The sequence below is a fragment of the Dermacentor albipictus genome, chromosome 3 (genome assembly GCF_038994185.2).
Source record: "Dermacentor albipictus isolate Rhodes 1998 colony chromosome 3, USDA_Dalb.pri_finalv2, whole genome shotgun sequence".
In the NCBI taxonomy this organism is placed as follows: domain Eukaryota; kingdom Metazoa; phylum Arthropoda; class Arachnida; order Ixodida; family Ixodidae; genus Dermacentor; species Dermacentor albipictus.
Window position 1 is genome coordinate 112,338,378 of NC_091823.1, and position 25,984 is coordinate 112,364,361.

General features: G+C 51.4%; 1 protein-coding gene across 7 annotated transcripts in view; it reads left to right on the plus strand.

Annotated features, from left to right (window-relative positions):
* LOC135908477 (uncharacterized) overlaps positions 1 to 25,984 on the plus strand; it is a 463,787-nt gene that overhangs the window by 429,579 nt on the left and 8,224 nt on the right. For all 7 annotated transcript variants that reach the window (XM_065440258.1, XM_065440259.1, XM_065440260.1 and 4 more), the window contains 3 exons: positions 10,899 to 11,014; positions 23,772 to 23,839; positions 24,774 to 24,943. In XM_065440258.1, the coding sequence (XP_065296330.1) occupies positions 10,899 to 11,014; positions 23,772 to 23,839; positions 24,774 to 24,943 (354 nt within the window). The remainder of the gene's footprint in view (positions 1 to 10,898; positions 11,015 to 23,771; positions 23,840 to 24,773; positions 24,944 to 25,984) is intronic.

The following is a 25,984-nucleotide window of genomic DNA, read 5'->3' on the forward strand; positions in this document are numbered from 1 at the left end:
GTTCTTGCCTCCGAGAAGAAGGTGGGACGCGCGGTTCGCTGAGCAATTGTGTGTCTTATAAATGTGTGTATAGCCCGGCCGTCCTGGGCGTAGCCCCGGATTACGAGACGTATGCCTTTTCCGCCCGCTCTCCTTATCACTTCGCACTCCAGATATACCTCTTATGTTTAATGCGACGACGAGGCCGATAGAGAGGAGCACACTCCCACGGATATCGGAAAGAGGAATGAAATTGTTCTGTTATCGTTTCTTACTTAGCAAATATCTCCCAAGTTGTTGTTTCTACAACATGAACTCCGGATGTACTTATATTCTTATGTGACGGCGATGTTGATCGGCGGGGGGGGGGGGGGGGGGGGGAGGTAGGGTAGTAATACTCGCGGATATCGGCAAACGCAGTCAAGCTGTTCTGCTATTGCTCGGTCCTTGCTCCTTAAAGATATCCAGTCGTTCTCGTTACTGTAACCTAAACTGCGCAAGTCATATCGCCTTCCCGCTGCCCCCCCGCTCTCTAATAATAGCCGCTGGTAATCGTAAAAGTCCTCGAAGTCGCGTTGTCGAGCAGCATATCCTGACAGATGGCACTACACTGTGCTCCTGACGCTGTTCGGATGCTCATATAAGCTCGGTGCTGGATAAGTCAGTCCGCCAAATGAATACCGTCGACGCGCTGTTTCTGGCAGCGAGAATTTACCGTAGCCCTCCTTACAGTGCAGGCCCGAGTCCTGATGACGCGGCAATCTGTGTTGCGCCGCCGCAGCGGTTCGGATCATCCTCTTCCTTCCGCGGTTCGATACTAATGCTGTTACTCTGGAGAGCGGCGAATGAGCCCTTCTGCCACCGAGTTGCACTTCCCTATAATACCGTTCCCGAAAGTCTGGGGAAGATAAAGCAAGGAAACGACGAAAGGCAGACGAAATGGTTCGTAATCCGTTTCTGAAGGATGTCGAGTCAGCACTCGCAACTAAACGCAACGTTCACACATATCCTTCCAAGCTGCTCTCTCCTGATACTTAGCACGGCAGTATACCCCGCCGTATTCTCAGACAGCCGCGTTTGTAACGCACTTTGTTCGGTGATGCCTCGCGCCCCGGTCCAGACGGCGCCTATAAGTATCCGCCGTCTGTCGCGCTCAGCAGAAGAGCAGACGACCCGAGACGAGATGCCTATATGGCAGCCTGCATTCCTGCGCCTCGTCGGCAGGGGCGCGAATTCCCCCACGTCGTCACCGGTGCACGCCGCTGACAGACTGACGGATGTTGCATCTCGGCCGCGAGGAGTTTCTTCAAAGGGCTGAAACACAAGGCTCCCTTAAAAGCGGTATCCCCCCCCCCCCGCCCCCCCACATACTCTCTGTCTTCGTCACCTCCTTCCGAAAAAGCGAGGAAGGCCTCGCCGTCCCCCTTCAGCGCGCGGGCCCTTCAGCGCGGTCAACCGAGCCGCCATTTGTCACCGAGGCTGCAGAAGAGCGAGGAACCTGGCTGGCATCTCGACTCTGCCGGGCTGGATATGAAGGAGCACGGGCGGGAGGCAGTTTCCGATAACTTTCGGTAGCACACCAGCGGGCATCTGGCCTCGCTATAAACGGATATATATATATATATATATATATATATATATATATATATATATATATATATATATATATATATATATATATATATATATATATATATATATCAGAAGAGCCCTCTTCTGTTCTCGCGTTTCCTTCCTTCCTTCCTGGATGTTAGAAGGTGAGCGGGGAATAGAGAGAGAGAGAGAAGGACGAAGAACGGGAAGAGCAGGAAGCAAGAAAGCCATGCCCGAGACATCTGCTGTTCATGTATACGTCGCTTTCTTGCTGTGCTCCTCCTGGGATCCTGCGGGGTGCGAAGAAATCGTTGCGCAGATGAAACTGCGACGGCCGCATGCCGCCAACGGAGCGCGCTCGTACGCGCCAACGAAGTCCTCCCCGCGTCTCCGACGAAGTAATTTCCGTTTCTTCCTTCACACGCCGTGCGCACCGGGTGAGGGGGGCTTATTCAGTGGTAGCGGAGGCGGCGTGCCATCTCTCATCTTCGCGTCGTCTTCTGGCCTGCGCGTTTGTTTGTCCTTCTTCCTTTTTATTTTATTTCTGTTCCTCCTCCTCCTCCTCCTCCTCCTCCTCCTCCTCCTTCTCCTATTACTCCGTTTATCCAGAGCACTCGGTGAGGTCGCAGTACCTACCTGTGTGGCGGCTCTAGGCGCCCACGAAGTGTTGAGGTAAATGCTCTCCTTTGGCAGACGAGATGAAAAAATAAAACTATGTGAAAGAGAGAGAGAGAGAGTTAAAGTCGCGTTACAGTGGAGCTCGATTTCTTCTCTCTCTTTTTTTCCTCCGCCAGCGTCATCTGCACTATACCATCTCGCCCACCATTCCGTGTCGTCGTATTCGAGCCTTCGACTCTTATCGAAGCTCCTCGAAGTACCGAGTAACGAATCTATTTCTCGCCTTCGTCTTCTACACCTCACCCATTTCTTTATTCGCCCCCGAAAAAAAGAAAGAAAGAAAAGAATGCCTCAGCTGCACATGCAGCAGCTATCTAATGTCGCGACCACAGCGACGAGGCAGGCGACGGTGAGCCCCCACGACGACCCGCGAACCTGCCCGCAATCGCCTCTCCTTACGCGACACGAAAGTGGCGAAAAGAAAGCTGCGGCGCTTTCAAATCCTCCTTCTTCTTCTTCTTCTCTGTGCCGTCTTGCCGTGCAGTAACGCTTCTTCATCTCTCACGCGTGGAAAAAAAGTGGGTGGGTGGGGAGATCGCTCGCAACAAAGGAGATAAAAACGGTCGTGTCGAACCAGAGCGACCTCGTAGTGCCGCCGTGCGTGTAGTATGATGGTCTCATAAGACAAAGAGGAGAAGGTGAAGTATCGCTCTCTGAAACACGGCGGGCTGATAAAAAGGAGGGAAGCAGGCTCTTTTTTCAGAAGCGTGTGGCGGCCGCCTGTAAAGTGGACCGCGCCGTTCGCGCCGAGTGCTTGTAACGAAGACACGTCGCTGGGTCATAAATCAAACGCGTGGTCGCGGCTGGCCGACTCCCGCGGCGACGCGGCCAGTTGTTCCGTCTTTTTCTTTCTCTCTTTCTTTTCTCTCACTCTCGCTCGCATTCTCGCATTTTTTTTTTGTATGTCCGAAAGAGACTCGCGCAATCGACATGGAGAGAGACCCTAATCTATAACCCCTCTCTCTTGCGGTTCCTTGACCTCTAAAGAGATACGACGCAATCGTTTCGCATTTCAACTCGTCCACAGCTCGTGTGCGGCTACCAGGCACCGGGCGTTTGGAAAGAAACGATATATTCTCTCGCTCCGAGAGGCGAAAAATGAGCGTCATTTTTATGCCATTCGGGGGCCCTCTTCACCTCTGACCCCGACACCAACTTTAGGCGGCCCCTTTTTTTTTCTTCACCTGTATCACGGACCGCATACCGAGACCTCTCAAGCGACGGCAACTACGTTGGTGGGCTTGACTTGACCGCGGTTATCGAGGCTTGGTTAGCGAACGTTATTGACGTGAAAGCGCGCGCTTGCGATCACTCAGACTCGACGCGGGCTTGCGTATCCGCGCACTCGAAGGAAGCGTTTGCACCGTTTCGGTCTTTCCTTGCTCCTCGGCCGCGATCTATCCAGCGTGCATTTCTTTTCTTTAAGGCTGCGTTGCCAGTACTTCAAGGTCACGAACTTCAAGCGCACGATATCAACGTGGCGCTACGTTCCTGACAGAAGAGCAACAAGCGCAGAGTGTTAAAAATAAGGAATGCAAGCCAGACAGATTATTATGGTTAAGGGGACAATTAAAAGCCGCAAACGGTGTTTTGAACTTCACTGAAATGTGTATCTCGTCGGAAGCATTACGATTTTGATTGGAAGTTGAGTAATACAAAAAAGGTTGACGAAGCATTTTCGAGTGTCGTTTACTAACGGCGCGGTATGACGTCTGTGCATTGACCGAATAGTGAGTTCAGCTTCGGGCACCCGTAGCGCGCTGCCCGGCCACCTTACTCATTCTCGTCCTTATACTCATTCTTAGTTAGTAAGCCTGTGGCCACGATCGCGAGGGAGAAACACGGGCCCCTTTTATGGATGGCTCTCTCGCTCAGCTCAATATAGACCGTCCCATTTCTGTTTGTTTTGTCTCTAGTCACTTTTCAGCTGAGAACGGAGAGAGGAATCAGCCGGGAAAAGAAGGAAAAAGGAGGGAAGAATGCGGTTATGACTCCCACGCCCCGATAAGGCGCCCACGCGAACGCAATATATGACCCGAAGCGCCTTCTATCACTCGGTTATCTGGAGAGCCATAAATACGCTCCGTTCGCTGGGAAGGAACGCTCGAAGCGCACATAGCGTTGGCCTTAGTCACCGCAAAGTTCCAAACTCTCGGCCCTTCACAATAGATGCCCTCCTCTCCCATCCACCATATCACGCGCTCTCCTCCGCTTCTGATGCCCCCCCCTCTCTCTCTCTCTCTCTCTCTCGCTCGACTCCTTGCCTCGACTCTGTACAGTTCCGCTGGTCGAAAGGCAAAACAAGGAATGCAGAACCGCTGGCAACAAGGGCAAGAGGACGGGCCACCGTGATTATAATGGCGGGGTCCCGTATACCGGCTCCAGATGGATGAAAAACAATCGTATCCTTGCCACGGGTGCGTAATGAAATACCGGCGGAGCATGCCTGCCTCAAGCTCAGCGCGCGTATACAAATGCGCCTGATACGAGCAGCGACAGACTCCTCGCTTCGTCGCGCCGATATCCATTAACCGGTATGCACGGCATTTTCCCGAGAAAAAACAAAACAAAACCAAACAAAATAAACAGGCACAGAGGAGGCAGCAGCAGCGCATAACAAGGTATAATCGCCTATAAGATTGGTCCGGCACCACTCTCACTCACATCGGCCGCCTCCTTTCTTTTTTCTATAGCTGACCGGTGCTCCCCGAAATAATGAACGCTGCTTGGCCCATAGCCGGTGCATGGGCATAGCTGCGCGACTCAGCGGACAGCGATTCGCCGCGCGACTTTCTTTATTATCCGTGTTCCTTTGCTTCTTTCAATGGGCAGGGAGAGTGGGGGGGTGGGGAGGAAGGCGCTGCCGCTGCTGCTGCTAATTCACGCACGGTTGAGCATCAGCCATGAACCGTTGGTGCGCGCTAGAGAGAGAGAGAGAGAGAGAGAGCAAAAAGCTGTGTGTCGCGGGTCTGCGGCGATTACATGCGAAACGTGTTCGTCGGTGAAACAAGAGCCGCAGAAAAGTATCTCGGCGCGAGCGGAGTTAATGCGCCGTGCTGGCGGCACGTACGTATAACACCGCCGCGTAGTTATATACGAATGGCGAGTCAAGGGGGCTGGCGTCCCCTTTCCTCTGCGTCTCGTATCCTCCTTTCCCTCGCTGCCCTTCTCGGTCGTGCCCTTCTCTGTAACTACCGGTTGCGCCAGCGAACATGATATCTATCGAAGCTGGCAAGGAAGCAATCCCGCGCGCATGCATCCGCTGCATTATAGTATATTCTGCACGCGGCCAAGCGCCCGTAACACTACACACCACGAACAAGTTGAGAGCAGCGGATCTTCGCTTATACAAGGTGCTCGATTCCCTCTCCTTCTCCCCCCCTCCAACCTCTGTACCGACCTTCTCTTTCCTGGCCGATTCAACAGCCCTCTTTCCCTCTTCACCCCGATCTCACACCACCAGCCAGTGGAATCCCCCCAAGGGGGCCCAGCGGCGGCGGCCAGTAGAGGAAGGGGAGGGGTCCGGGGTCGGCGTGTGATTTATGAATCGATGGAACGCATCGAGAGCGCTGTCGAGCATCCCCTTCCCCTTGCTCCTTCCCGCATCCATCTGTACGCGCGCGCGCGTTCGTGTGTGTGTGTGTGTGTCCGGCGCTTTCGGCCTGCCGCCTATGCGGTGCTCTCTTTAGATCTCTCTCTCTTTCTCTCGTCAACTCCCCTCCTCTCCCTGAGATCGACGCCGCTGCCTGTTGCGGCGCCCGCAGCATTGCTCGGATCGTTTCCCTGCTCGCGTTATAAATAATTTGTACCGATCAACCCGTAACACCCCCTCGCGCTACCTCGTTTAACTAGCATTTCGCGCATGGGGTCTCCCTTGTACGCGCATCTGCGCGTGTCGATCCTACAGCTCGCGCAGCTAGCTGCTCTCGCCTTTGCAGCCTCCGCTCATCCCCCTCCCCTCTCCCCCGTGTTGTTCTTATTTAATAACTCGTTCTCTATAGCGGCGCGTAATCGATGACCGCCGATCGGTGCAACAGGCGGCCGTGACCCCTTCCCGCTCGCATGCTACGCAGAAAGCGCGCGCTCGGGAGCGCTACGCAAACGACGGCGCGTGTGTATATGTTTATACACGGCGTGGCACGACGAGCCGGCTGGCTTCGGGACTCGGAAATCGAGACGATGCAGAGCGGAGTGCGCGTGGAGCCGCTATACGCGGAGAGCCGGCTGCCGCGCGCGTGGTTGGGCGCAGCTGGCGCCACTGAATTGAACCTATGTGCTCTGAGAAACGTTGCAACAGGGTTTGAATCTGAGTTACTTGGGTACACGTAGCCGATGCTAAACTGACGCCTGAATCGAGGAACACGAGAGGGTACAAAAGGGCGCAAATATTCTTTCGTGTCCCGCGATTCCGCTGACAGTAGAAGCTGACAGCTATATATCTAACGGAGAAAGCAGTTGCGACGTTCCCCTAAACGCATTTCTAGCATTCACAAACATTTCGTAGCAAAAATGCAGATTCGCGGGCTGGTTCTTTTGTTTCTAACCAATGTTTAGTAGCATATGTGCGCGCTCATGCGAATATCTTCCGGTTATATTATGTTATGATCGTGTGTCTTTTTCACTTCAAATTCTTACCGCTCTGCCCCGAAAGAGTTGGTAGTCCACGCACCGTCGATGACAGTAAAGCGGCACCCGCTGGCTTATCATGAATTTCGGACACTGCATATTCTCGCATTGGTACGCAGCAAAACGTAGGCGAGGTGCGCACGCAATCGCACTTCGACAATGCATACCGACCGTCATGCTTTTCTTTTTTTTAGCTGCAGAGCTTCGCGGAAGAGCCACGCGAACACGTTTTCGAAAGGTGACACCTGCTGCTCTTTTGTTTGCATCTGCTACGAATATTTCCCTTCAATACATGCTCGCCCGAGGCGGTATTGCGTGCGCTTGCGCACAATATACACTATCGCTGTCGTGCGCGGCATTCCCCCGTCCACTGCTTGCGTAGCGCGGTAGCCCGCCTGTACAACAACATCAAGAGGCAGAAAGGTGATCGAACATGCATCGCCGCTGACTTGCCGCCGAGTTCGAATCACGACGCGGGCCCGTTGACGTCCCCAGTGCGCAACCATTTGTTACAGGAGGTAGCACCAGTTCCGTATAGAGAGCACTCTGTATACCCCGCCGAATCTATATAGGGTGCGGTGAGTGCGCGCTGGTGGAGAACAACGCATCATCGTGTATACCGCGCGGACGAGCGATCTCTCGTTCGAGCTTAAGCGGTTCGCGAGCGCATTTGTCACGTTGGCCCGCGTATAGTTTCCTCCCGTCGCGCCTCCCGAGGCGATGTATGGCTCCGTCGAGCGGGACCCGTTCGCGGCAGCGCCTATATAGGTCCATTCCTCACGGTAATGAACATTTGTGCCTCGTGACAGGGACGCCGTGGGGTCATTAGTTATAGACGCGCGCGACGCAAGCGGCCGCGCGGAGGACGCGATTTTTCGTTTTGTCCTCTTATACTTTTGTTTCGACGGCGCCGAAACATATGGAATCCGGACGCGGCGACCTATGTTCGTCCCCCTCCTCCTCCTCCTCCTCCTCCTCCTCCGTCAAGTGGTTGAAGGGGAAAGGGGAGGGAAATCACGGCGAAGTCGTTACGCGAAGCAGTGCTTGCTCTCCTTGTTGTGTGGCTCCGATGCTTGAACGGCGAGATTTATGCAGCGCCGCATCTCGGCTGTGCAGGGGAGAGGATGAAACGGAGAATATGCTCTTGCTCGGCGCGACGAGTCTCTCGCGGCAGTGCATTACACACTCTGATGATGACAGATGAACGCGTTTCGTATACTCTGCAAAGAAGGAGGAGCAGGTATGTAAGACTGGCATATACGCGCGTGCCGAGAGAGAGAGAGAGAGGCAAGAATTGGCGAATAGCTTTTCAGGGCGGAGTTTCCTAACGAGGTATTACTTTGGAACGCATATAGGTGTTGTATGTTCTTCTTCTGTAACGGATCACACGATCATAGGTAGACTGGATACTGTTCCGAACTATAAATGCTGACAGAAAACAATAACAAATGTTGCTGTAGTTCAGTATAGCCCCGCAAACCTGTCCTGCTTTTCTTTCTTTATTTACCGCTTTTTTTTTCCTGGCGAAAAGAAAAAGGGAAAGTAGTGCGTAACATTCTAGTTTCCCTAATTGGCTCGGTTCTCGCAAAAAAAAAAAAAAAACGAAATCAAAGCCGGTGACTCTATACAAGAAGACGGCCACCCGTATCGCCCGTCCTATAGCCGTTCCTTGATGTGAAAGATGAATGGACAGGAGCAAAGAAAGAAAAAAGAAAAGAAGAAGCGAAGATTTTATAAACTTAACATAGCTCAGGGACTTCTATTCTCTAGCAGTGGCGCGTGCCGAAGCTCCAGTTAAAAAAAAAAAAAAAGAGCGGCAACGCGAGAGGGCGCGGAGCTCCGCCCGCACACGGACGCTCCAATGCCGCCTCATTAAAACCCAGATTAGAGTTCATAATCCGTATTGAGCCCCTCCAGGCGAGTATTTTTCTATTCGATTTTTTTTTAATCACTGCCGCACCTTCTTCTGGGCTCGACTGCTTAGTTTTCCGTTCGAGCGCGTTTATTTACTCCCGCTTCGAAGCCGCACCTCGGATCTGCTTAGCGGATCGACCCACGAAATTCGGGAGCTTACTTATAAGCTTCCACCTTTCTCTTTCTCATTTCGTCTGGACTTTTTCTCTCTTCTTTTCAAAATCTCAAGACCCAAAAGCGCGTAGAAGCTTTTCTTGCCTTCTTCAGCCATATCCTGTTAGCAAAGACTGAAAAAAAGAAAAAAAAGAAAAGGAACCTCCGAGCAGCGCGAGGCTTTGCGGAATCGCGTGTATGCGTCGAACTCGCCGCAAGAGTTCTAAATAATCTTCCGGAAATCGAAGCAGCCCGTGTAGCAAGAGGTATATAGAGATTGCGCTTACGGTGCCCGATCAGTCACGAGGCTCGCAGTCAATTTCGGTCGTTGTGTAATTCCGTCGGCGTGCTGCTGCGTTCTATTACCGGCTTTGTTCCGTTCGTCCCGCGGCACGACTGCATCGTTCCCCATGTATACACACTAAACCACGCAAAGCCCCCTCCCGTGAGCGCGGATCGTTCGATACTGCGGTTTGGTTCGATGCTGAACCTGCGACCGATCCCTTGTATATTAAGGAGTCTCGGTGGATGGGGATCGAAGCGAGGGATTTGATTATACCGCTGCATACTTTCGTTTTTTCCCCCCGCTGACGCGTCCTTGTCTCAATCTCTCGCAGCTATAGGTGCATTTCGATTTGCTCCAGATTTTGTGGGGTTAGTGGGGAAGATGTGGTAGTTAGTCGAAATCTCAACGCACATGTATTCATATAAGGACCGTGTGTACTTTCTTGAAAGCCGCGTCGTCAAAAAAAAAAAAGAAGAAGAAGAAACGGCTGTTTTGAAAGCATGATGCGTTTGGTTTTAGAGGGTCGCGAGTTGAGATCCCACGTTTGGCGCCAGTACAGTTTTGAGGTTAAACTTGCACGATGCTCGCCCTTCGAACGACGGTCTGAAAAGGGCACGACGCTCTTGCAATCCTCAGCGCACGAAGGACGTGGTATACGTGTGCATACGGCTGGGTCTGTCGATTCTCCGACATATTGTGTCAAAGAGACGCTGCAGACTTAAGTGTCAGGCTGCAGGAGCAATGTTGCCATGGCGAGAACACTTCTGGACTCGCGAATAGCCTATAGTTTTACCACGAAGAGTGGTTCCCGGGATAGGCCGGAAATGACGTATAAATGAAAAGCGCGTGGCGCGATGCCGGCTTGGTGCTCTCGCGAGTCACGCTCTTTCTTCTGGATAGTTAGCTGAGTGCTCGCCAAGAAAGCAAGAATATAGACTACGTTTCATTCGAAAGCATTTAAGGAACTACTGCACTTGGGACGATTTACACGTAACAATGCGTAAAGGCCCAATAACGCGCCCAAGCACACCTCTCTCGGATTGCACCGTGGGCACACCACCGTATATACAGAGCACAAATAGTGCCTTCTCTATACTTGCCTCTGCGAAGAAACCCCGTTTATCGTTCTAGTATCTTTCACAAAACCTAAGTCACTCTGGCGGTAAAATTAAATTATGGGGTTTTACGTGCCAAAACCACTTTCTGATTATGAGACACGCCGTAGTGGAGGACTCCGGAAATTTCCACCACCTGGAGTTCTTTAACATGCACCTAAATCTAAGCACACGGGTGTTTTCGCATTTCGTCCCCATCGAAATGCGGCAGCCGTGGCCGGGATTTGATCCCGCGACGTTGTGCTCAGCAGCCTAACACCATAGCCACTGAGCAACCACGGCGGGTACTCTGGCGGTGCACTGTCGCTGCGTGCGAGGGATTATTCAGCGTCGTAATATAATGCTCAACAGAATGGAACGCAGACAACTATCCATTAGTCGCGACGTTGTTCGCGCGTGACTGTATATACACTGTTGTTCGGCGATTTCGCTACGTCTGCAACTCGGCGTATACACGTATAACGCTCTCGATCATTCAATTGTCCTTCGACGTTTCACCTTGGAACCCGGTCTCACAGTGTGTAACCACAGCGCCGTCTCTTTTTGACCCGCAGCCGGAAGCTGGGCCGTGGAGGTCACCTTCCGCGTCACCAACCGCAACTACTCCCCGGATCTGGTCGACCACTCCAGCCGGCCCTTCAAGTCCCTCGCCTCGGAGGTGGCGCGCGCGGTGAGCGGTGTTCGATCGCCCCTTTCCTTGTTCGGTACAATTGTGGTGTGTGTGTGTGTGTGTGTGTGTGTGTGTGTGTGTGTGTGTGTGTGTGTGTGTGTGTGTGTGTGTGTGTGTGTACTTGTATGCGACAAGCTCTCTCTCTCGAAAATGCGCGCCGCCGAGTGCTTCTTCAGGACGCGTGCTACGAAAACCAGCGTTGTGTGTGACTGTCTGTATACATGCGCGTATATATACGCGAGGGTCGGAACTATACACTTTCATTCTTGTCCCACATATGTTCGTAAAAGTAAGTGGAACGTATGTGAAACGAGATGAAGTAAATAATAATAATAATAACAACAACAACAACAACAACAATAATAATAATAATAATAATAATAATAATAATAATAATAATAATAATCAACTGAGTTAGCCAGGCATCAATTGCCGTCTTACATATGTGCGAATGGAAATGTCACTTTCGGCACTGTGACCGTCTTATTTTTCTGTAATGATGTTGGCGATATGTCTTTGCGGTTGACGCGATGAATATGAATTGTCTGTAAGACCTGCTTATGACGAAAGGTGCGGTTTCGACGTTAAACTATTGCTTGCCCCTGGACCGCGCGCTCAGCCCCGGCCGTCGCTTTCGCTTCGTCCCAGTGAGTTCAATTAGTCGCCGCGCACTGATCGCAATTTGCGAAGGGTGTGGATGCCACCTCAGTACGTCGCGAGCAGTTTTAGATGTGGCACCGTCGGTGGTATCCGAGAATTAAAGTCGAGGAAGCTGAGAGGCTTGGAGGCAGGCAAATGGCACAGGGCTCTCGTTTTCTTCCTCATCATCCTGGCAGCTTCGCCAAATTTTCCGGTATATATGCTGTCTATAATCAGCCGCAACCTAAAACGAGCGGGGGTAGACACAATACATGCACAGCGCCGCGATGATACTCCCTGTCAAGCGTTCACCCTATCCGCCGTGCATCGACCAACCCTTCCCTAACTCGTTCCGACGTCCCTGCGGAGAGGCGTACATCACGGCGATATACTAGGTCGAGGCGACGGAATAGAAAACGTTGGAAGATGAACTGGCGGTTCAAGTGTTAACAAGAAAAGAGCTACGCACAGGGATGGAGAAAAACGCCTGCCAGATAAATGGACGACGGTGTAGAGAAATCTGCGAAATCATCCCGCACCATACATCTTTGAGAGCGAAGTCTTTGTATCTTCTTTTCTTTTCATTTCTTTCTTTACTTCTTCCTTCTTTCTTTTTGCGCTTTTACATTTCAGTTTCTCCATCTAGAGGAGTCACCATCTGTCAAAAACGGAAGATGAGGAAACAGGAGGTTGCGGAACGTATTTTTTTTTCTCCCTTTTTCCACCCTACGTAGCTGTTTCCGGCTCGTTTTAAATTTATGATGAGAACGTTTGTTTCTTTTCACACACACACTCTCTCTCTCTCTCTTTCTTTTTTGCTTTCACATTTAATTTCCTCACCCGAAGCCGACGACTTCTGCACCGCACCCGCTTCTGAAGCAGCTCCGACGTATAGGAGCCTGTGTGCGTCTCCTCCTGCCTCCTCCTCCTCCTCCTCCTCCTCCTCCCCTAGGAGTTCTTCCCTCCGTCTTTTCGTCGCGCGTCGAGGACAGGATATATAAGGATCAAGAGGCGTTTCCGTCGTAGAGTGTGGCGACACGCAGGGAGCAGTGAACGAGAAAACACGAGAAAGAAAGAAGTGAAAAATTAAAAAATAAAATAAAGGCGGACGAGCGGAAGCTGGCGAAAGCCCCCCGAGACTGAAAGTTCGGCTTCCTGCGATCGAAAAAAATGTAAACAACGCGTTGATCCAAGTAAATCCCGAAGTCCGACGAACTTCTGTCTCCGCTTTCGTCATTTATCTCTCTCTCTCTCTGTCGTTCTGTCTCTCCTTGTTTTCAATTTTCGTGGTTTTCGTAACTGCCACACTTTTGCGGCACCGAGGTTTCGATCGCTTTTAGTATAATTTTGACACGTGGCCGTCTCCGGCGTGAGCGTGTGTATCATTGCCGCTGTGCTATATTTTAGTGTGTGGACGTTGACTCGAAACCGAGCCGCCAGAATTCTTTTTTCTTCGCTATTAGTGTGCCACCCGGCGTTGGATGTTTAAACTAAACACGTCCCGAACGTCCTTCCGCTTTTTCATGTGAAAACATTTCATGTGAATTGCTCCAAAGCGTCGCGGCCGCATCTCCGCCGCGTGTTACATTTCGGAATGCAATTCTGGAGCCGCACTTTTGCAGTAGAATCGGGTGTTGGGGCCGAGTTGGATGCCACTTATCGTAGTCAAGCAGCTCAACACTTACAAAAATTAAATGGATCGTCTACATGTAAGCTATAGTTGTATTGCAGATAGCTTCTGGGGTCTCCTAGTAGGCATATTACTTCTGCCTACATAAAGTCTATATTGCCACGCTTCGTTGTTTTACTATTCGCCGATGTTCGCTGTCACCGGTTTATCGTTGTCATCAAGCGATGCTTCGTTGATGCCAGCAAAAGTGGGCAGAAACTGGAAGACCTATAACGCGACCACGAGTAACAGAAACTGCGAAAAAAATTGGCCCTGTGATGAAGTTTGGATGCTTCTACTTCTGGAAGTGGAGTTGGAGCGATGGGTGGGTGGGAGCGAGGGCGGGAGTTGAGAGAGAAGGCAGCTGGCACAGCAGGAAGTCATCGGCGCTTTCGCACAGCTCGGTCTAGGCGCTCAGTGCTACGGAAACAAAATCCAGCAGGATACCCAAGGCGACAGAGCTCGTAACAGCGTCTCCATATCTCAGATATGCGCGCTGTCACAGGGACCGATACGAAAAAGAATCGAAAAAAGAAGAAAAAAAAAGAAGAATGCTAGCACATGGTCTTACCAGTGCGGCGGTGGACAGAACGTATGCTAAGAGAGAGATGGCGGGGAGGGGGGGGAAGAAGAGATGTGGAGGAGGAGGAGGTAAAAAAAAAGGAGAGAGACAGCGAAATAACCCAAGCTATATAGAAGAAACGAAGAGGACCGCCTGAGCGAAAGGCACGGAGTCAGACGGGACGACTTCGCGCATATTCGAAACGGACTTTGCAGCCGGGGACGATTGTCGGAAACGGCGCGACGCGTATCGGGAGAAGATCCATATGCCGTGTTCTCGCGCGTCACACACGCACACGCACTCGCACACACACATTTTCGAAGCCAAGGCGTCTTGCCACGCTCGTCTCCCTGTAGCTGCGTGCGTGAAAGGTATTTTACTCGTTTCTTTATTTCGTTTTTTCTTTTTCGCACGCGCACCATCCCTCGACTCTATACGGTTCAGTTTTCTATACCCGTTCCGATAACGTCTTCGCAGAGAAACTCCCGACGAAAGTGGGTATCGGGCGAGGCGATATTGATATTTGCTTAGACTCTGCATCGTACCCGCACTCTATCTCTCTCTCTCTCGCCGTATTCGCTTCCCGATCCGGCGGAACTTCTTCGCGATATCGGCCTCCGAGAACCTGCTATACCGTGAGCCAGAAAAGATGACAGATCGAGCCTCCTTTTGTTTGCGTATATCTGCCATTTTTGTTGTCCTCACGGTATACACGTCGGCTTCGCCCGCACACGCTCCTCCAAAAGGTATTGCGCAGACGCGCCGATTTCTTTTTAAAAGTTATTGTTATTATTTGCCCTTTTCGTGTTCCGGCGTTCACACTTCAATAAGCGAGCGTCATTTCTCGACTGATCCGCTTTAAGAAAGAAAGAAAGAAGGAAGGAAGGAAGGAAGGAAGGAAGGGAAAGACGGAACAGGTGATAGCCAAGATCAGTTTGCGAATGCAAAGCGGCATGCAGACGACAACGCGGAACACACGGTCCTCGCTTCGTCCTCAACCAGTTGCTCCTTTCCCAATCCCCCATATAGTTCAAGAAAGCCCGATGAAAGTTCCTGCGCGCTATTCACACTAGACAGGGCTCGCCCGTGCTTCAAACTTTAATTCGTTTCAGAGCTGCTGCAGTGCGAAAGCGTTAAAGAGGCCTGTGGCGTCTTCGAGCGCGTTTGTCTGAAAGGTTATTTCGAAGGAGCGCACAATATTGCTAACGACAGCGCGAACGTTAATCTGCACTCCGAAGAATTCTATTAAAGAAAAAAAAAGAAGAAAAGAAAGAAAACTGATGCAACGCGTCGCGTGAAATTGCGTATAGAAAAGCACCGAGAAGCAAGCTACGTTCTCGAAGCTTCAATCTACTTACGCCGTGGTTAGACTCAATAAAGGTGTTGGAAACGAGAGATCTGAGCACACTATATAGCGTCGCGCCAAGTGTCTGGATGCATTTAGTTGTTGCTATAGTTTTCTTGCTGCCTTTTACCGTTTCTTTCCTTCTTTCTTCTTTTTCTTCTTTTCCTCGTGTTTCCTATCATGGCGTTAGTGCTCGATTTCTGTTCAAATATTCAAATGACTGCGTTAATACTAATGCTGTTCATTTAGAAAAAGAAATGGTAGACAATGTCGCCGACATGCTAACTTCTTTTGCTGTCTCTCTTATACGCTACCGCAGAAAAGATATAACTTTTGCCTATGCCTGTAATTTACTAAAGAACAATAGGTTTCTAATTTCGCCGATGGGAGCTACCGCTGCGGTCAGCCTCGGGAAACAAAAGAACTTTTGTGGCCTACCTCAACCTGTGTCGGCACGCTGAATTAAAAAAACTGAATCTAATCAATAATGCTTCGTTCGGGGTCTCCTCGTTAACCGCGCAACTACAAGAAAAGAAGAAGAAGAAGAAAAAAAGCTCGATTACAATGGACTTTGCTTATACCCGCGCGAAAGATGGCTGCCGTGACCACCGAAGATTTTCTTTTAGGTTAATATGCTAGCGAGGGGTATGCAATGTAATTGTAGTCAGGTTCAATCTCACAACTGCGCGAATTGCGCAACTTACGCTATACGAATTGTTTCTCTCCGAGTTCTTTTTTTTTTTCCGCGAATCATTTTTGTTCTTCTTCTCTCCCTCTCCCTCCCGCGCTCTCACGCGGCGCCGACCAAAGTACGCTGGCGCGCTTGCTTCAGTTCACTCATGTCTCGCTCCAGCTATCCGGGAGTACTAGTTACACGCTACATGTTAACGCTCCAACTATCTTTCGATCACCGCATTCATTATGCACGGCGCTTGCCTCGGAAAGTAAAATCAGACGAGAGCGAGGGGAAGAGAGAGAGAGAAAGAGAAGGCCCCTGCAACAACTGTCGATGTCTTGGAACGAAGGAGCAAGCAAGTGCGGGCAAATGAGAAGCACATCCTAGTAACTGCCGTCCTCTTGCGGCACGCCGTGCGGGTACGCGCATTATTATACTATGTATATGTGTAGGTTGTCGTTCATTTGGGAACTTCGTTACAGCGCCAGGGGCTTTGCACCGAAGGACCGGCCGGCCCCAGGGTTTCTCGAGAATTCTTCGGCGCGCAAGAATTTAATGGCGCGTCCCTTTCATACCGCGCGGCCGGCTGTCCGTGCTCCGGGTACGGTCTAGTTCTGCGCAGTACGGCGGAAGCCAAGAGGGCCCAGGGCGAGCGCTTGCTCTTGCGCGACGCGAAGTAGTCCCGTAACAGCGTCAGTCTCGTGGTCATTGGTGACGGTCCGTGTGATGTGCGGTGTACATAAAGTTTCACGCTTTGCCTGTAGACATAAAAAGGCATCCCTGTCTGTAACCTCGGGAAAACTGAATGCGCGGAGTATTCGCGCGTCGGCGGATGGACACAATAAGAGGAGTCGGCCATTTGCCTTGAATTTGCGATTCGCTCGGCGGAACAGCAAATTCAGCTAATTGGTATTCGCTGAACGTTACGCACTGTGCAACGCGAAAGATGCAAGATGAAGGCAAAATATGGACGGAGGGAGAATCAGAAAGGACAGGATGGTTTCGCAGCATATCCGAGGTGCCTCAGGAGGGAGTGCGGGGGTGCGTGTCCGTGATCGCGCGATATGAAAAGTAGTTCCAAATTTGGCGATTTGCGTGGTGGAAACTGTGGACGCGTAACACACCGAATGAAATGATTGAGCGGGAGGGGGATGCACTTTATTACAATTCATAAAAGAGTACACAGGTGGTCCGCTCCGTGCCGTCTGCTCGTAATTGCGGCCCGGCTCTAGCTTTTATTGTGCTGCATGGAACTGGGTCACATAGACGACACACGGCTATGCTTGACGAAACTGCGTCGACTTATCAAGGAGCAGTGTGCGTGTCCCCGTAGCAGAGGGAGATAATTAGGCTCTCTCGCGTAGCACTTTCTTTGTGCGCCGAAATGTTGGCGCAGCAAGAAAATAAAGTAATGAAGTGAAATTAAAAATTTATGTTAAGAAACGATACATAAAGGATAGAAGAGGGGGCGGCAACCGTAGAGAGGCGACACGGGGTCAGTGAAAGTGAATGTGTATGAGGAAAAAACGGGGAGAAAAAATTTAAACGAGTGCTTGCCCTTCCTTCTATACGGGCAGGTCCGCGTCGGCGGCACCCATCGTGTTATGCAATAGGAGCGCGCCGCCCCACTAGCGATCCTACTCGGCTGTGCATGTACAAGGTTTCTTAAGAATGGCGCCCACAACGCGTACAAAAAGCGACCGGTGACGACAGCTGCGCATGCCCTGAACTGCGCGTGCGAAGTTGGGGGGGAGGGGGGGGTGCAGCGGTTACAGCATAGTGATAAGATTATGGTATAATATACGCTGTTAAGCTGAACCTTTACGTGACTTAAGATCACATGCACGACGTAGTTCGTTCTTTCGTTCCGCAAGATCTCGTTCCGTGTATTGGTTGCATGCGGATCGCGCATACAGTGCCGTCTGCTATTGATCCATGGGAACAACTCATTTCCATTGGAGCCCGCTCCTGGCCCATATTTACTCAGATTGGCTAGACAGTAATATTTCGTATATATGTATATTTACACAGTAATGCTGATTGACAGAATGTTGGAATTGCACGAAATACAGCGTTTTCTATCAGCAGGCCACGGCGACTGAACATCATCTATGCCATGCTCAAGTGGAGAGCTTCTTGGTGCATAATTAACTCTCAGGTTTGGATGAACTCGCCGGGAACCCGTATGTCGTTGCCTTGAAAACAATTTCGCCGTTCCCTCTCGCATTGCCTATACGGGCGCACGTTGAATCGAAGTCGCGAATGGGACTGCTGAGCAGCGAGGGGATCGAGAGGCCATCAGTGGCGTGGATAAAAACGCGAATGATTTACCCCCGTACTAAAACGCGCGCGGATTTCGGCATATAATGCAAGCTCGATTCCGATTTCTTCGTAATTGTGACGCGGCACCGTTATTGTTCGAGCTAAAACGGAAAGCGTGATTGCCGAGTGATGGACCGCACGCACAAAGTCGGTGCATGCGGTGGGTCCGCTTTTGTGACGAACTCGCGGTCCCCTTCATTTGCATACGCGGTGCATTATTCGCGCAAGGACGTCGTTCCTTGCGTCTCGACATTTTCGATTTCCCGTAATCACCCTGCTGCGCGACCGGATCGACGACTTACATTCGGTGACGTCGTTGCAGGTCGGAGACGCGCGCACGGTTCCTATATTGTGCGAGCCTCAGAGTGTATGCGGATGCAGTCATGCACGTTCCTCCGGCTTAAAAATTTACGAACGGCGTAAAGTATGCTTAAGTTCTGCGAAGGACGCCCGTCGTTTGAGCTCAATTAGGACGCGCTGTCTGGTTAACGATGTGCTCTCGCGAGGCTTCGATGTGTTTTCGTGTACGTGCGGCTTCTGAAGCCTCTGCTATATAAGTAATCCATTGCGCTGTAGGTTTGTACAGAGGGTAATTACTGGCATGGTCTGTTTCAGTGCGAAAGTTATTACGCCTGGTTGTGCAACGACGTCGAAAAATTCAAGGTGTACTTATAATACTGACGTTTGTTATATCGTGCACTGTCCGTTGGCACGTACCCTTTGACAGAACTTATAATAGGTCTCCCTTACTGGTGTAGAATAATTGCGTATACCACCCAGGACACACAGTCTTCGTCCCCTGTCTGTGTAGCAGTATCCATTCAATCATTGTGTATGCGGGAACTAGCTTGCTGCATCTTGCCCATGTGCCAGGACGACATAATGCCTGTATGCTGCACTGGTGCGTTCTTGCTCGTGTACCAGGCTTGCAGGATATCGGTGCACCAATTTCATACGTATTGTCAGTGCTCTGCGATAGCAGGATACAGACTTATCTGTGTACTATACGTACGATGATACACTATATCATTTTACGAGCATAGCACACTTTAATTGTGCACCAGGGCGGTCACGTGCCTTCAGCTCCCGGTGCGCACAGATGGCAAACTTGCAAGCAAGCTGTGCTCGGGGACTGCATTCAGTTCCATCCAATCACGTGGCGCTATAGGGCGGAGTTAGCATTATAACTGCAGTATATTCTTTGTGTGACAGTGACCGATTGTGATTGTGTGTCTATGCTCCTTCCTTTCCTTATCTCTACTTTGTTACCACTTTACCTCCCCCTCCCCTCTCTCCCCAGCGTAGGGTAGCCAACCAGATTTTTTTTCTCTGGTTAACCTCCCTGCCTTTCCCCTATCCCTCCCTCTCCCTCCCTCACCCCCCCCCCTCTCTCTCTCTCTGTGTGTGTGTGTGTGCGCGTGCAACCGGCGTCTACCGTGGTGATCGCTGCGTACGCCTGTGGGGTTCGTTGCCTTCGGGTTTTTTGAAGGTATAGATCAGCGTCACTGCGAGCTGGCGGCAAGAGCGCTTGCCGAGTCGCCGCCGCCCCCTGTTTTCCCTTTATACACGGCGTCGTCGATATATAACCACCGCGTGCCGGTGTCGTAGGTCGCAGTGGCCCCCCTTCCATTAGCGGACGATCGACTTGGACGACGACGACAAGCATGCGACATGACCGCAGGCCTCGTGACGATGAGTATACACGCGGGTCGCTTTTCGTCGTCGACCACGTCCAATGGGCTATAAATGGCCGCCGCCCAACCGCTGGACATGCTTATTACACACCGACCACCAGCCCGGGGGCGTCCTGTCGCGTTTCCGACGTTGGCAGCGTACGTGAGTTGCTCAATACCTGGGAGGTATACAGCCTCGCTGTTTTGACGAATTAGTCGATTCCTAAATGCGCGTATTTTCTTGTTCTCTCTCTCTCTCTGCATTTTTTTGTTTTAGTTTTCTTTACGCTGGCGGTCGTTGCTTGGGAAACGATGGCGACATCGCCCTTCCTGTCGTGTTCCCAGTCGTAATGATACCGCGCACGGCCCGCAGCCGTTGTTTCGTGGAGAAAGGGCAAGTCGGCGACGATGTTTGCGTACCGCGGAAAGATCTAAGCGCGCGTTCGACGAACGGTGCACTTTCGGACTCCTGGAACAAACTGTACGAATCCTGCCTGGGGGTGGCTGCCTAGAAAAACTGCAAAAGGCTGGCCAATCGAGCGCTGAACTGCCGTCGCATACCGTTCGCGGTTTCTCCGCCAAGAAACTTCTCTTGCGGTGCTAGCTAGTGCACGCCGCACAATAAATAAATAAATGAATGAATGAATGAATGCGTGTGGCAGTCAATAGAAAGACGCAGGTTACCGAAGGAACTAACAGCTACCGCGGACATGAAATGGGTGCCAGAGAGGGACAGAACTTAATGTGATCAAAATGGGCAGGAAAAAATTGAGTTCCCAGGAAAGGAAAACCACATCTCTTGCCCTGACTCCGAATGACGTACGAGACCACCAATTTCCCGCAGGTCAACTTGGGGCTACAATCTCATCTGCTACCGCATCCCGTGATGGTGGCATCAACGAGTCTCCTGATCGCATATAGTTGCTTGCTCCCTTACCCACTGCGGTTAAACGGAGGACGGGATATAAGACTTTAAAGAAAGCACATATCAGAGTAAAACGGAAATTGTACAAGAAAAATTAAAGTAGATTAACTAACTTTAGAGACGTTCACTTTCCCCATCCACACCACGTGGATCAATCAGGGCACGAAGCATCGTCGTCGAGTATAGAGCCAAGCTGCTCTGTCGTGCCATTTATTCGCCATTTGCGAATCTGTCGTGCTCCGGGGAAAAGAGAAAGCCGGCCGCAGAACGTCGTGCTCTTCGTGCACGCAAGGGGTGCCGGGGTCGGGACTCCATAATAAGGCTTCTCTCTCTGTGTGTGCGTGCGCGGTACGGTCGAGAAAAGAAGCGAACGTTCCTCACGAGATGCAGCGGAGATGCAGCCGCCCGAAGAATGGGACCAAATAAACTCCCGGCCGGGGCGACAAAGCCGAGAAAAAAGGAGGTTTCCGTCCCGTCCCGTCCTTCGGAGAGTCGGCGACGCGGAAGCACAAAGGAGTCGACGGTGGGCGAAGAAGCCGCCGCCGCCACTTGCGCTGCCGCAGTTCATACGGCGGTGAAGAGAAGGGGGGGGGGGGGGGCACTGCCCGAGAGAGGCCTCCACGGTTCAGAGCGCTTTGCTTTCGTTTTCGACCCCGCTCTTGTCTGCTTGCTTTTTTTCTTGCTTTTCTTTGATGATAAGAGAAAGGGAGCAAGAAATAGAGTGAGAGAACTTTCCATCTATTTCGCAGAACTCTAGGCTCCCAACGTTTCTTCTTGCCAGGTCCCCCGAAGAGAGGGGTCCCTGGATCTTGGCGTTTCCTTTTCCTCACGTCCGTACTCTGCAATGAGAATCGGAGAGGGAGGAGGCGCTTGTCACCCGCTTCAAGGCGGGGTGTGAGGGAGGCCGGGGTAGGCCGGGAGCGTTTTCTGCGGAGTCCGCGTGCGGAGTTTGTGTTGCCGCACTGTTTCGACCGTATATATACACACACGCAGCGGCAAACTGGGCCTGTCACGGGCGCGCATGTTTGCCGGCCAGAGAGGGAGACGCACAAACACAAACGCCGCGCTCCCAACAGCGCCCGGCGCGCCATCCATTCAGACACCACGCATACAACGGGGGCGTTCGCCGTCGTCTGCTACAGAATACGCGGAGCAGAAGAGAATTTGAAAGGAAAGGGCGGGCAGCAGCAGCAGAAGTCGGCGCTGGAAGAAACCGGCGGAAGTAGCCGCTTTGAGAAAGCAGCCCGCGCGGGGCGTGGGCCCTTCGTAGAGGGAGGGAGGAAGGGAGGGAGGGGGGAGTGCGCACAATCAGCTTCAAATCGCCGTCCCAAACGAATGCGTCCCGACTTTGCGTTCGTGCGTGCTCCCGGCTCCGACAGACTCGTCGCTTGCCCCCCTTGTGCTCTTCTCGGCTGCAGCGGCAGGAGCGCGGTTGCTCCAGGCTATAGCAACAACAGCGGCAACTAAGCTGTATGTACGCGTCCCTTGGCAAATCGGAAGAGACTCCAACGAGCGTTCTTTTCTGACCAGCGGGACACCGACCTCCCTCCCACCGAGAATAGCAAAACAATGAGGTCCTTAGTGGCGCCAAAGCACCGTCCAAGCTGGCGCTATAGGCCAGGCATAATAGCGGCTCCCCTGGGATGCTCACTAGCAAGCACGCTGCTTGTCGGCGAAGGGGGGGAAGAGACAAGTTTGCTTTCAAAACGTGCTCTGGACGAAGGGAGCCAGCCACGCTCGCCTGCGGCGCAACTCGGGGAGATATTAAACCGCAGCAACGAAGCGAAAGAAAGAGTCGGACGGAGCACGCCCGAACGGGAAAAAAAGAGAGAGACGACATCGAGCATCGCTCTAAACGTTGCTCTTGTTCGTGACGAGCGGCGTGCGACAGAAATTGCCGAGGATTGTGCGGGAAGAAATAAAAAAATGAGGGCGGGAAGCACGCAGCCAGGCAGCCACCTGCTCGAGTGGATCTGAAGTGGGCTTAAACGAAGAGTCCGGGTGACGAACGACGACGTTGACGGCGAAGCAAGGCTTGACGAGGCGTATTTCCGAGCGGAAAGGACAGCCCTCTGCACACGTACGCGGTATAATAGTACACGTGACTCGCTGCTATGGCAAATGAACGGGACGAGGACTGCTTTCCGCCATGCGCGCTCGGTTCGGGCGTGACTCGGCGGCGCCCGAAAGGACGTGACTTCACGAGACTGGCCGCGCGTCGCCTTCAGCGGTGACAGCCACCTGAAGTTACCACTTCACGTTATGTCCGTGCGTATTAAATGTGATGAAAAGAATAATGAAATCGAGATTCTGACGAAATATTCTGACCAGTGAGAATCACGTACAGGGAGCCACGGCCCAGTCAGGCCTGCCGCCTTTTGCCTTGGTTTCCCTTTTCGTTTGAAAGAAATAGACATCAAATCAAGTCAAATCAAGTAGAAGTGTATTTCCTATACAATAGAGAACATGAGTAGCGAGACAGGAACGAGACATACACCAATGGAGGTTCTCGGAAAGTAAATGGAACGGTGCTTTAGTGTCAAGGCGCTATGACGATTGGATCTGCGGCGCTGTACTCAACCACGAACGTCCCAGTGCTTATGCTGTGCGTTAGCATACTGCGCAACCGCTGTGTGGAGCGTCGACGAGTGTAAAGTGACAGGCAACCACGCGAAACTCATTTCTGACGCTAAGTTGCCCCGTCCATGCCACGTGATACCTGCTCGAATTCTAGTTGAAGTCCGGACATAGCCTTCGAGAGCTTAAGAGCTCGGACGCCATGTTTCGAGTGGTATTTTAGGCGGTTGTAACTTTGTTTCGTCGAATTATTGTTACGGATGTGTGAATTTTTTCTTCGCGGACTTTTTTTAGTTTCACTCATGCACGTAAGCACAAGGATGTCGAGGTGTTAAATGTGTTTCTCTTTTATCTTTCTTTCGTTTACAGCTAGACGAGCTATTCTACTTAGGACCCTTATCACAAGACTACAACATGACGCAAGTTATAGAATTCAGGTGAGTTCCTTTTTCCTTTTTTTTCTTCCAGTTGTTTCTTGTGTCCATTCGCGCTTACAGCCTCCATTGGGTTCTGTGGCTCCGAATTGACGTTATCATGCTAACATTCTGAGAGATATCTATACCTATCGTGGGACTGTATTTCAATGAAGTCTATTGGCTGCGCGGAGATTACAGCACCTAACGTCACATTCGTTCATAGCTACTTCTGTCGTCGCAGCGTTGAAAGTGAGATGTACCCGCGGAACGAGCATTTTCTCCACACCCTGCTTACGCGGAGTAGGTCTGCGAATTTTGTTCTTACCGAGAAAGCCGGTTCTAATGCCGTTGAACTACTTCGGAAAGAGGAACCGTGACATCACAGATCGAGCTGTAAGCTCTTATCACTTGCGATTGACATAACAATGTAAAATTAAGAAATGATGACACACATTTCCGAGTTCTCTTTTGCAGTCGTTTCAAACCACATCTTTGCTTTCTCTGACTTTACGGTTCTGGAAGAAGTAAAAAAAAAATTAATATCTGTTCGCGTGGCCCGCACGTTAAGTTTACAGCGCTAACGTGATTGATGCGCTCCGTCATGTAAAATGTGCTTTAGCATTACTCGTTCTCTGTGACGTCATCAATTAAAGCTGCTTTTACTTTGCCGGGATTACCTGCTGTGCCCGCAGGAAAGGTTTCACGCGCGTGTTAATGATATCCGTCACACGATATCATTCCAAAATGTCCAGTCGGGAAGCGGTTGAGAGGAAACGACATCTATAGTGCACCTCGCAAGAAAGTGAACTTGGGGCAGGTACCTGTGTGTATCTTGTGGTGGGAACGGCGCGAGAGCGTGCCCAGCTTGCATAATATGCAACGAACAACGTGGACGGTGGCAATCCCTTTCTCAGTCGACGCTTCTCTCTCTTTCTCTTCTCGTTCGTGGAAACAGCGCCAGCGACAGTAGCAGCATCGGCGTCAGCTGCCGCATCGTGCTCAACCAGCCGCTGACGAATGCAGCGCACCACGTGGGTCTCGCGTTCATCCAGGTGCTCGAACAAGGACACGGCATCCTTCCCGCTGGGAACCTCCGCGTCGACATACGATCCTTGCACTTCACGAGTGAGTATAATAGTTGGCATTCGCTTTGCCCGATGTTGTTGCTCGCCCGCTTTACGCAGTTAAAGGATTCGGCGAGGCCCGGTGCCAGTGAGAGGTCTCTTGCGAGGGTCACACGTCAATCACACGTGGCACTTTCGATCGCTATCGAGCACGATCAAGATCGAGTTTCTCAATCGCGATCGGCTCCTTTGCGTAAGCTGCGGAAGGAAGACAGTCGCGATCTAGAAATTCTATCCCGTTCGATCGCGATCGACGGTTGCCCGTGTGATTGAGGTGTTAAGCTTGCATTTGCTTTCACTGTTACACATAGCCTGAGTCAAGATAAGTTCTCGCGCGCTGCGCGTAACGGCAGCAACTGCACGAGTGCTCGCGCTTGCCGAAACCAAATTGGAGACGATCGCGGGAGTGCCGGCGTTGCGATCGCCGCATGCGTCGATCGACGTGTGCCGAAGTCAGAGTTTGCTCTTTTGCAGCCGGTCCGTGCCTAACGCCTAAATTATGTCTATTTTGCAAGCAGCGGCCTGGCATACGGCGTTTGCGACGTATGCCAATTCGTGCGTAGCGAGCTAAAGAGCGTCCGTCAAAGCAGGCTTCCTTGCAAGCACAGGCTTCGTGAGGGGAAGCCCACTTCGCTCGTTTGTTTGACTGTTCCCAGCTTGTTCAATCACAGGGAGTGTCGTATTTGTGCGTGTTTAACTGGGAGTTTTACCATGGGAATTATATGCAGCTTTTATTTTAGGAAATAAGTAGATAAACTCCTATGAGCCGATATTAGACCTGATGAACACTTTGAATGTTGAGGCCAGCGTTGATTCGTGCCATCAGCACATTGGGTACTTGCAAGGGTGAAGACGCATCCTGAGGAATGTGAACAACATTCCGGACACTGGCTATATAGTAGCGTCAAGTAGCCTGTAGTAATACGACAAGCGGGGTGCGGCATCGTTGCTGAAAGAGAACTCGCGCGTACATTAATTATATGCAAGGGTATGGTGTTACGGCTTTTAACTCCAAATGTTATTTCTTCTTAGCCGTTAAGTT